This window comes from Mytilus galloprovincialis, chromosome 6 (genome assembly GCF_965363235.1).
Source record: "Mytilus galloprovincialis chromosome 6, xbMytGall1.hap1.1, whole genome shotgun sequence".
Lineage (NCBI taxonomy): Eukaryota > Metazoa > Mollusca > Bivalvia > Mytilida > Mytilidae > Mytilus > Mytilus galloprovincialis.
Window position 1 is genome coordinate 77,417,370 of NC_134843.1, and position 12,856 is coordinate 77,430,225.

General features: G+C 31.0%; 1 protein-coding gene across 1 annotated transcript in view; it reads left to right on the top strand.

Annotated features, from left to right (window-relative positions):
- Window positions 1–1,159: 1,159 nt before the first annotated feature.
- Window positions 1,160–12,856, top strand: part of LOC143081030 (uncharacterized) — a 30,491-nt gene continuing 18,794 nt past the window's right edge. The window contains exons 1-14 of the mRNA XM_076257265.1: window positions 1,160–1,271; window positions 1,629–1,658; window positions 3,525–3,659; window positions 5,560–5,688; window positions 6,192–6,311; window positions 6,895–7,020; window positions 7,440–7,550; window positions 7,886–8,017; window positions 8,742–8,849; window positions 9,199–9,321; window positions 9,892–9,999; window positions 10,826–10,951; window positions 11,518–11,625; window positions 12,228–12,347. Coding sequence (XP_076113380.1) covers window positions 1,160–1,271; window positions 1,629–1,658; window positions 3,525–3,659; window positions 5,560–5,688; window positions 6,192–6,311; window positions 6,895–7,020; window positions 7,440–7,550; window positions 7,886–8,017; window positions 8,742–8,849; window positions 9,199–9,321; window positions 9,892–9,999; window positions 10,826–10,951; window positions 11,518–11,625; window positions 12,228–12,347 — 1,588 coding nt within the window. The remainder of the gene's footprint in view (window positions 1,272–1,628; window positions 1,659–3,524; window positions 3,660–5,559; window positions 5,689–6,191; window positions 6,312–6,894; window positions 7,021–7,439; window positions 7,551–7,885; window positions 8,018–8,741; window positions 8,850–9,198; window positions 9,322–9,891; window positions 10,000–10,825; window positions 10,952–11,517; window positions 11,626–12,227; window positions 12,348–12,856) is intronic.

Genomic DNA, 12,856 nt, shown 5'->3' on the forward strand with positions numbered 1-12,856 from the left:
TGCTTTATATTCAAATATAATACAGTATGTTCCACAATAATCTTAGGTCAAAGGAGATTTGGATCTCTCCAATTTATCAATAGACATTAAGTTTAAGAAATATCTTTGATCCGAATATAAGTTGTTATACATGTAACTACATATTAGTATTAAATATAAGTATCAATACAGAGAGACTCAAATAACATTAACTTCAAAATTAAAGCGACGTAATTCTTGTTCTTGGGCTAAAAACATATTGTTTTGTAGTTTGTGTTCTTGATTCAGTTACTTACACCCTACATCTCAATTTATTTAGGTTTGTCTTTCGAAGATAACAGTCTTATACTGTTGTTCACCTGAAGATCGTTCTAAATAAAAACATCAGAGACGCTTTAGATAAAAAAAAAAAGAGAGTTAAAAGCTAAATCAAGGACGTAGTTTAAGAGTATAAAGGCCCAACAACTAAAAGGCTTGCCTAAATAAAGATGTTCATTGTATCCTGCAACCGAATATTTAACAAAACATTTTACCCGATATTGTAAATGCATTTTTTAAAACTTTACAGGTATTGACTATAATATACTTTTCTCTATCCGAATAATTAATATAGAAATGTATGTTATCTGCTCTTTGGTAAGGTTGTTGTCTCTTTGACACATTCCCCATTTCCATTTTCAATTGTACATCTATTCTATTTTTAGACGCAGTGTGTGTCTCTGGTGAACTGGATCTGGTATTTATCATTGACGCTTCAAATAGCATAGGTTGGGGAAACTTTTTGAGACTGAAGAATTTTCTGAGAGGATTTCTCACTCACCTGTCTATAGATAATGGTGCTGTCAGAGTCGGGGCTGTCGTATATTCAACGACGGTAGAAATAGAATTTCATCTAGACTCGTACACCACATCAGCTGACATTGATAAACACTTGTCACAAATAAAGTACACCGACGGTGTAACCTACACAGCTGGTGCTTTAAACGTAACCAAAAACGTCTTATTCACTGCAGCTAAAGGAGACCGAGAGGATATCCCTAATTTCGTGATACTTGTTACAGATGGAAATTCAAATTATAGAAAAGATCTCACGATCGAATATGCTGACAATCTTAAGGACGTTGCTGTTATTTACGCTTTAGGTATTGGCAAAGAACTTGAGGAAAACTCACAAGAATTAATGGCGATTGTTCGACAACCACAACTTGGGAATGCGGATATGTATCAAATGCTGAAAGATTACCAAGCCCTCGAAGATTTAAAAGTTGCTATCTTTGACAATATGTGTCCAAGTAGGTCAAATAATTTTTCATTTAACCGTTATATGATATAAAGTGAAATAGGATATTGAATTATTTCGTAAATAATTTTTTTTTAATATATGTGTAACACAGCTTTTTTGTAAGTTTAAAGTCTTCCTGTTACCGCAATTTTACAATTCATGATAAAGAGAATTTTCCGTCACCTTTTGTATGCGAATGCCATGTTTTCGAAAATTGTATACCTCTTTTGTTATTTTATAAGGGGAGGTGGTAACTTCCGCGCTACAACATTTTAAAATAACATGGGATGATCTAGTGTCGTCTTATTTTTGCAAATATAGATTATCAAACAGTGCTACTAATCATATTTTGTATTGTTTTCCATAGTTATACAACAGAATACAGTTATACAGAATGGTAAGTAATCATTCTATCTAAAAATGAAAAAAAGAAAAATTGTCAGCATTGTTCACTATGAATTTTCCATAATGTAGAAGAAATGATTCTTAGGTCAGAAACAAATAGTACCATTTATATGTTGAAAGAACGGTTCTAAAGATATTTGTGTCCTTGTGAGTCTAAACATCATCGGGGTACTGACAGGTATTGTAATCAATGTATTAATGTATAAACAAATACATACAATAAAAAAATAATGCAGGTCGAACATTCCCTTGCATTATCCAATACGTAAACACAATGAGTGATTGTTTTATAAATGCTTTAGGACGATGGAAGTTTTAAACGACCTTGACTGGCTATACAGCGGAAGAACCCTGATCGCAAGTTATCCTACATGGGAGAGAATCGGGTCCAGATTTTTCTTACTCACCCCCTGGGATTCGAACAACACCCCACCACCACCAACCCACCTCCAAGTATTTCGGTTCCAGATACCATATTATATTATACCACAAAGTGTTTACTATTCCGTTACTGATATACTTTGCGCTTATACTATTTGTCAACTAAAAATTTGCGGCAAAATTTACTTTTTGAGCTATTTAAAAAGCTATTTTAAAAGAAAAACCAACATAGCATGTAATGCCTTTCAGATTGCTTGATTTCTGAATCACTTAAATTTATTAAACACTTAAAAGTAAATGTGTTTATTTTGTTTAATTTAAGGTTCTCCTTGCTACGAGGAAGGAAAAGTGTTTGAAAAAAGATGCCGTACATTTAAATGCATCAATTCAAAATGGAAAAAGATGGGTTTTACTGGTAAGTAATTTTATAGGGCAAACTACATATATATTTACTTCATCTGAACATTAGTTGTATTCTTTGTATAAATAAAATATAACAGAAGTAATGCTCTATAAAACAGATTGCATCATTCCAAAAATCTAAAACCGCAGTGCATGTTAACATTACTATCTTACTTTTACAACGCCAAATCTAAAAGAGAGTCTAAAGATATCAAAGGGAAAAAAATACCAATTGGGAAACAATAGTACACACAACACCATATGGAACACTAAAGACAGAGCAACACGAATCCCACCAGAAATAAATAAACTGATTTGAAAGAAGAATCCGAAAATCTATGATGATATATCCTATAGAAATAAATCCATCAACATTTTGTTATATCAAAATAATGTCAGAAGTGAAAATCTTAACACTATGAATATCTTATCAAATCACCAATATTTAAAAACCAGGGACGAAAGATACAAGAGGGACAGTCAAATTCATAAATCGAAAACAAACCGACAACGCCATGGCCAAAAATGGAAAATGACAAACTGACAAACAATAGTACACATGACACAACATAGAAAACTAAAGAATAAGCAACACGAACTCCACCAAAAAACTAGGGGTGATCTCAGGTGCTCCGAAAGGGTAAGCAGATCCTGATCCACATGTGGCACCCGTCGTGTTGCTATGTGATTACAAATCTGGTAAATAGTCTAATTCGGTAGGTCCCATTCATGAACAAATAACGTACAGGCAATACATTTTTCATATTTTTTTACGTTTTTATGAACTGATCCATTGCTAGATTTAAGTGTTCAAGTGTTTCTTGTTTATTTTATTTTCAATGTGTCGATGTTTTCATTTGTTTTTCATGTAAATACCTTTTCCTGACCTTATGGTAATTACATTTTTTCATACTTTTAATTTATTGTCTGCAAATATTATATATTTTAAAATTACGTTTTATCTCTTTACCTAAACTTCTTTAGTTTTATTGATATGCGTTTTTTTAAAACTGCAAATTCACTTTAAAATTTTTTGATATATGCTTGATATATATATATATATTATTTCGTTCAGGCTGTATCAATAATGGAAAATGCTTTGAATGGGGAGAAAAACGAAGTGATATATGCTACCAATATAAATGTTCCAAACCTGCCGGTTGTAAACAAAATCTGTGTCCAAGCTACAACTACAGACTCGTCAATGCAGGTATGTCAACAGACTGTTCAATAAAAGTACATTATCCGCGTGTTCAATGACACAGTTATCGTCCTTTGCTTTTTTCGTTGTCTACGAATATTGTCCCTAGTATGAACATTGTATAACTTACATTTTAATACACTTTTACAATTTATTTCTTGATATTTAATGCATGAAATATTAAGATAGTGGATGAAATGACATGTTAAATTAATTTGGGTACTGAAGCTTTATTTTAAGTAGTGATATGGTCCAGTTAAATAAGGTAAAACATTAGTATGTCTGAAGCTGTCAAACACAATTTTAGACCCTCTTAACACATAATTGTCAATATTTGGAGTTAGAGCTAATAGAAATTTCATATAATTTGTCCCAATAGTAGTTCACTTCACTTTTTGAGATGGAATCGGAGCGAATTTGCATAATTGAATATATTGTGTTAAAAGAATAACACTCCGATATAACTGTGTTCTTGGGTCAGATTTGTAAATGCAGGTAGGGCATAAGGTTTATCAATGCAGGTACATCTTCAGTTTTGGCATGTCGATAGTGATTTAATATTGATGCGCATGGATGTTCTCAAACACTAGGATTTAACCAGGTAAATTAATGATGGTACATTATCAGGTTTATCTTTGTGTTTATCATTGATGCTGGTACAACATCAGTTTAACAATAAGTTTTATGTCAGGTTTATCAATGATGGTACGTCATTAAGATTGTATATGCTGGTACGTAACCATATTTATCAAAACGTCATCAGGTTTATCTATATTGGTACATCATCATAGGTGTATCACTGTTTGTACATCATCTGGTTATCGATACTGGTACTTTACCAGGTGTATAAATAAGTATATGTTTTTCAATTCGAGCACATCAGCATATAAATTATATATAAGGATACGCCATTATGATAAACCAATGCTAGTAAATCAGTAGGTTAATCAGGGCTGGTTCATCAACAGGCTAAATTTTGACAGGTTTTGAACATCAATCTTCCTATCTTACTTTAACAAATAATAATATTTTTAAAATATAATACAGGACATACTAATGTAGATCAAAATGACACAATAGAGAATCATGGTCAAATTGAAATCCAATTAACTTTGAATATTTGAGCAATTGTAAACAAATAAGAACAGAATATGATTAAGTGATTTTTCTCTTAAACCTTTATTAGTTTCTCTTGCGAGATGAATGGTTGTTAAGTGATTTATTTTAAACCTTTATTACTTTGTCTTGCAGGATGTATGGTGTTTAAGTGATTTATCTTAAACCTTTATTACTTTGTCTTGCAGGATGTATGGTCAACGGTCAATGCGTGGATGAAAATAAAATTGTCGAGGACACAAACGTCTGCGCCAACTATCAATGTATCAGACGAACCTTTGATAACAATGAAGTTTACAGCGAATATTTGATGGTCGGAAAAGGTTTGTGTGTCACTGTTTCTTCGTTTTTATTTTTTACCAAATTGTTTTTTGGGGGAAAAGTGGTTGTCGTATTTTTTAATTAATTTTTGTCTATAAACGTTAAGCTGTAGCAATATTTGAAGATACATGGTGAATGTTTTAATAATTGTATTCTGAACGACAACATAATTTATATATCAAAAATAAACATTCTCAATTTGTTTCGTTTTGATGTTATAGAATTGATCTAGATTCTGAATGTTAGCAACGTAGTACCGGTTTAAATATATAAACCGTCCGTTGTCTTGCTTAAACGACATCTTGCACCAAAGAGATAAAAAAGATTTTTTTTTTTCGAAAATGTAAAAATACACATTTTAAATTACTTATTTCGTAAAAGAAATTAAGTTAAATATACATTGTACTATCATATTTAAAATTTAATGTATGAAACTTTTATAATAAACATGATTGATAAAATCTGTTTTCAGAATGTGTGCGATCTGACGGAACATGTAGTGAGGTTGGTTACACTTATAAAGAACATTGCATCAGCTTTGAATGTCAAGCCTCAACTTTCAATGGCATCCTTACTGCTGAATTTATACCTGTGAATACCGGTAAGTAATTTTCTTTTCGCCTTTTGTACTGAAATAAAGCATTCGAGTTTTATGGATACGTTAGTTTAACCTTATTCAGAAAGCCACCGATTTGGAACGTTTGGTTGGTTTGAACAGGAACATATATATTGTTAGCCACACTGTTCCCACATTGGTATCCTGCTTCAGGTTATATAGTGTGATGTATTTTCATATTCATTGCTCATCCAGTTTTACCGAATACTTTTATATCATTTCACACATAATGGCCATGTCTTAATGTCTATTTATTTTTTATCAGAAATTACATACCAACGATTTATAAATTTCGGAATAATGCTTCATTTGAATTGATCATACAATTTATAATGCGTAATCATATGTATTGATGATCAATCTCATGTTTAACGAATATTTATAGCTGGTGCAACATTTGTGATAATTATGTTGCAGTTCCATTTGTCCTCATAAGTCGTAAGTGTTTGACAATTTTTCACATATAAATATTTTCACCTTATTTTCAGCATGTAAATATGGCAATAAGTGTGTACAGCTCGGTGAAAGGGTAACAGAAGTGTGTGATGTATTAATCTGCAACTATGACGACAAAGCAATGGGCTATGAACTTATGTTGGAATCACAAGGTATTTTATGTTCTAAATATTTCATGATTTCCATGCTTTAAAGGCCATTTTCCGAAATATAAGTTGCTGCATGTATAGGAAATCGATATAGAGATAGCTTTTGAAAATATAAGGTATGTCGAACCCAAAACAGAGAACAAAAACTGAATACAATTGGTCGATAAATGATGACAATTTAATTCCTAGCCAATTAAAACACTCGAAAAAATACAACAAAAGAAACAGCACATAGAAAATCTTGTCAATATTCAAAACTCGCTGCAACGGAGAGAAAGGTAGTGTTGGATCAATTCGAAATATTTGCTACGCAGATTGTTTAGCAGTTGTATCCTAAATCAAATAAACCAGATGTGACAAGAAGTCTCATTCGGTAACAGTAGAAGCAAATCCCTGATTGCCTATTTTAGAACAATACATTCAGTAATGATCGAGTTATTGCATTTACTTGTGTGCTGTAACAATATTGATAATGACTATATCTCACATTATAATATTAAAAAATCTCTCACTGTATACATGTATTTGGGACTAATGTATAAATATAAGATATAAACATGTACCCAATTGTTTGTTTTTAATTCAGGCTGTGAACATAATGGACAATGTTTGATGAAAAATCAAAAGGTCTTTGAAGAAAGCACATGCACAAATTTTGTGTGTTCATACTCTAAGAGACAAAACAGGCTAGTGATGAAGGAAAGAGTTGCAGGTATATACAATTATACTCACGTAAAGTATTGACATGTATCAAAAAATATCAAATAATCTATCTAAATCAAAAACAATTTGAAGAAATATTGACCTTCTATTTAACGCAATGCAACTATTCGGTAAATGGTCTTCTTTGTTCATGTATTAATTTTGTCAATTTTTTGTTTAAAGGGGTGAGAGTTGGTAAAAAGTAAACATGCATTATTTGATCTCAATGCGACAACTAACCAAAAAAGTCTAAATGACTTTGACTTAAGAATTTTTGTTAAATCTATCAATAGTTAATGTTTCTATATATAACAACCAATATTTTACATCACATTTACCGGTTGATATAGCGGTTAACATCATTTGATTTAAATTCGACAAAACTTGATAGTTTATATGACTTTGTTTCATTGTTGTGTTGTTTCATAGGTTGCAAAGGGACAGATGGTAGTTGCGCTGCCAAAGGAGATGTTGTTACCCAAAAGGGTTGTATCAAGTATCAGTGCGACAACAAAGGAAATTTAGAACTGATTGAAGCAGGTTAGATGGTTTTAAAACTTTAAAGATATGTTTAAAGACTGTAATTTCTATAATTTCTATTCAAAGATAGTTTTGTCTTATAATACTTTTCACTGATTTTAAGTATTGATAAAAAGAACTTAATCAGTTGGCCAACACACTCTTTATCAAATCAATTTAAACATTAAGACACCAACTGAACATTTTATAAAAGCATAGTTTATAACGTAACGTTAAGAATTCGTATAGTAATGTTTCAAAATAAGAATAAAAATCATACCAACTACATGATAAAGACAAAGACAGAAACTGGGAAGATTTTTCAGTCTTCATTTTTAACTTATGAATAAATTTAGGATGTGATGTTGATGGAGAGTGTAAACCAGTTGGATCAAAATGGCGACAACCTGGGGAGTGTGCAGTGTTTAGATGTGTGTTGGTAGACACAATGGACGACTCTGTAGAAACAGATATTGAACAAGATTTGGGTTTGTATATATATTTATATAATTCGTAGTAGCATATGTTAGTTGACTGTATGTGTGATACGATCAATGACAATTATGGTACAAATATCAGCCATCCGTGATTATATCGATAACAGTCACGACTGCGATGAATTTATACAACCTTAATAATATGACGACACTCCTAAATACGAACGTATAAAGCGAACACCTTTCGCCTTGTTTACTCTTTTCTCTGAACTCATTAGTAATATTTCAATTCTGCAATTAATCAACATAGATTTTTAGGTCGTGTAGATTATATTCACAGTTTTGTCAAACTCGAGGCTAATAATTACGTGGGATTTTATAGACACGTGGTGCATATACGTAAAATGATCTAGGAGGTGCCGACCAAGTTGATGTCCTTAGTCACCATTTTTCATACGTATTGTCGCACCTTTTGTATTATATATATAGAATTACATTGTATGAGATTTTTCTGAGAGAACATTTGAAGCTTGATCGCTTTAGTACCTTTATTGGCATGATTGATCAATATTATGAAATATAGTACAGGTTCAAAGCCAAGTTGCCTAACATTTCCGTCAGTTTATGATAGTGAAAATGTATTGTTTTTATCATTGCATTAATTTCTGTTCAAGTATAACCTTCATTTTTAGAAATGACGATAAATCGTCCATTTAATAGTAAATCTTATCGCAAATTAGGTGAAACCAATTGACAAACATTTTCGATTTTGCAGAATGTCACAATTTTGATGGAGAATGTGTAAAACCGGGTAAAGAATTTGATGACCACTGTATGACCTACAGATGTAAAAACAACGGCAAATTAGACAGAGTTGCTGCAAGTAAGACTTCACGTGTTAAGGGTTACTTGATTGTATTACAATCTGTTAAAACATGTGTATTCAGGATATTCGATAAGTGTAGACGTTTAAAAAATTAAAAGTACTATGTTATATTTTGGATAATTAAAAAAGGTTAAAAAGTTAATATCAGACTTTATAAGCGCAGAATTTACAGCAGATGAAACTATGAAAAAAAATATTACAAAATGTTAAACCCACATCTTGTTTATGCAATGTATGTTATTGACTAGTCATCGGTTAAGTATGCCAATTCTTGTTGAATGGTATGGCTTATTCTAATGTTAAAGTTTAACTAAAACAAAACCCTATTTTTTTCTGTTTCAATCAGAATGTGAATATGATGGTAAATGTTATGATATCGGAGATGACTGGGTGGACAGAAAGAGATGTAAACACGTGGTTTGTAGGGCTGACAAAAAATTAGGGGCTGTCTTCTTTAGAAGGAAATACGGTAAGATGATATGCGAATTGATACAAGTAGTTCTTTAATAATTCCAGTTATGTTGAAATAAGGTAGACTATGTGTAAAATGTTTAATAGCAAGAATATCGAACTCAAAGGTAAATTCAAAACAAAACAAACTTTTCTGAAATGTCAAAATCAAAAGCTTAAACACATCAACTGAATGGAAAACAAATCGACCATAGTTATAAAATGTAACATGAAGAAAAAACAGTAATATTGCACCTCTTTTCAGACTCTTTTAATGTTGAATAAAGGTACCAAACGAGATACTTTACATCGAAATTTCGATTTTGTTTTGTAGTTTCTCTTTACGTTGGGTTGCTGTCTGATGACGAATGATTCATATTTTCGTGTTTTTGAAAGACAATTGGTACTGTAGATTGACCGCAAACAATTCAGAATACGAACGACCAGTTTTTGTCGTTAATTGTTTTATAAAAGAAAACAACACAGTAGTTTTGTAGTTTATTTCTCTAAAAATAACAAATAATTTGTTCAAATCGTAATATAACTTTGTTACACTCTATTGTTAAACATGTTTTAAAAACCATTGCAGGTTGTAAAGATGACAAAGGAAACTGCTTTGCACCAGGAGAGTTTGCAGTGAAGGACGGCAGTTGTGTGAAATATAAATGTTATTCAGACCATATATTGAGACGAGAAGGTTAGAATCCAAGTTATAAACTAATACGGTTTTATAAACACTAATTTCCCCTCAGTTTTTCCAGTAACAAATTCAGAAAAATGGTATGTCGAGTATTATATTTCGAATAACAGGAAACATATTAATACGTAGGCAATCCGATAATAGATTGATGTATGCAGTATTACATTTTGTAAATGTTTGTAATGGAATCCATTTCAACAAAACGCGTTACATTACGGTTTTAAGTCGACAAGTCACGGTTTTTGAAAAGTTTTCATTTTTTAAATTATATGTAATGTTTATTTTACTTTATTTTCCTTGTTCTTTGAAGAAGTTGTATCTTTTTTCTAGTATTTATTTCTTTAAATAGTTATCTACTTACCGCTACATAAATTCACTCTAGAATTCATAACACAAATTATATCTCATCAATGGTGTAATACAAAACAGTCTTTATTTAATAAAATGACAATGAAATCCAAGCACGAATTAATATAAGTGGACATAGACTGGTAAACTTATTACAGGTTGTTATTTTGCTGTTAACTATAATTGTAGCGAACTTTCAAAGACGAGTAATTTCAATTTGACTACTTTCGAAATCCCCCATCTTCGGTACCGATTATATATTCATTATTGTTATGCCTTTTTCAATTCATCCTCATTTCTCTGTACACCAAACCAATTTCAACATCATGTTCAATTTTGTACAATAATAAGTATTATTGAAATAAATATCATCTTCTTTTTTCTCATTCTCTGTTTGGACGGTGAAACAATCTTATCGTTCGAATCTGATTATAAAATTTTGTAATCAATAAATATTATGGAAATACCTTTACAGATTGCGAGTTTAAGGGCAAATGTTATGGCTCTGACGAGACATGGGTTGATATGGCTGAATGCCTGACTTTATCCTGTTATAAAGACGACTTTACTGGCGAATCGGAACTGACGTCTTCTCCATACGGTAAGTACAGTTTAAGAGTGGTGTTTAAATACACACAAATATAGTTTTAGTTAGCAAATCATAAATGACATATTTCATAGAAAGAATATATATATGCATAAATATACGGGATGGATTCAATATAGTTTAATAAAGGTTTCATTAGACGATAATTTGATAATTTGGAATGTCGTTCATTTATAGGATTGATAGAAATATATAATTCATCGTTTTAAACATTATTAAATATCAATTAGATTTTCTTTTCTTATGAAGCATTAACCATACATATGCTGATAATGTTTAATGGAGCAAATGGAGATAAGTTTGTACAAATATCAAAATGGATACAAATTATAGTCCTTAGCTATCTATATAGAATGACATGCGGATAATAAATACATGTAAGGCATTGATTCCATATGGGTTTTTTTTAGCATCAAAGTGCAAATATGAGAGAGAAAAAACAATATCTCCTAGTTGAACTACTTTCTCATGACAAAATAAATCAACCTTAGTTGAATCACACTTACTAACTATAGTATATTCATTTGTATGGTGTTTATATGGTATTTGTGAATATTTAGGTTGCTTGGAAGAGGGCATCTGTAAAAATCCTGGTGATACATATGAAAAGGATTGTCAAAAATATGAATGCCAGCCGAATGGACAAGGATTCCAGATAATTGATTCTAGTAAGTTGTCGAATGGCTAAATTAGCTTTGTCATTATGTGCTCCAAAAACAACGATTTATTGTCATTGGATTCTAGTACGTTGTATAATGGAAGGTTAAATTAGCTTTGTCATTAAAAAGCGTCATGAACAACAGTTAATTGGACTTTGACAAGAGCTTTTATCGAAACCATTCGCAACATAAAGGTTGTCTGTAACTAGTTTATATACTTGAATAGGTTATAACGAAACAGTCTATGTAGTTTTAACGATTTTATAAAGACAAATGTTTGGGTCAATTGTCTCTTTGCAGTTTACCTCGTGGTAAAAAGTGGAATATAAACATTTTAAGATATGCAAAGGACATTGAAGTTCATCTAAATTAACTTCTATTCATACTAAAAAGCGAACGATGGTTTAAAAACATTATTTTGACAGAGTAATAAGTTTCGAAGCAATTAGGATTTAAATCGGCTTCTGTTGTTGTCTGTTCTATAGTTGGATTGTTGTCTCTTTGACACATTCTCCATTTCCATTCTCAATTTGATCATATTGTTTGAACTGGAATGCAATAACTATTGTTGTACTGTGTTAATTAGTATACATTTCAAATTATTCTCTCAGAATGTCCATGGAAAAACAACTGTAAAAATTTGAATCAGACCTGGTTTGACAAGAAGACATGTAGACGATACGGTTGTTTTGAAGACGATGATGGTTTAGATATAGAAGAAATTACCTATGGTAGGAAATATTTAAGAAGTTTTAAAAATGTAAAGAAAACAGCTGTAAAACATCACATAATTTTTAGGAAGTACCATTTTTTCTAATCGTAATAAACTTTATTTTGATTATTTACACATGCATGTCCATTTATACAAAAAGTTATGTGTGTTCTATTGATATAGTAGATACTTACTTATTTATTTTTTTAATTCGATATCATTAATTGAGGGAAAACGGTACTATTACATTTTCCCAGCATTAGGTTGGCCTTTTGTGTACAAAGGCAGGTGAAAGAAGTCAGATTAGGAGCGCTGTGATTGGATGTAAGGGTACAATATATTTTTTATTTATCTATGAATAACTGCAGTGTGCATATTTACAATATAAATTTGGAACCTATTGAAATATTTTCTAGATAATTATTTAAAAGGACTTCCAAAATTTCATAAATTTGGTGCAAATTGACAGTGGGCATTGATAATATCAACAAGCTCTGTTGGAAGTTAGCATGATACTATTTGGCTTCA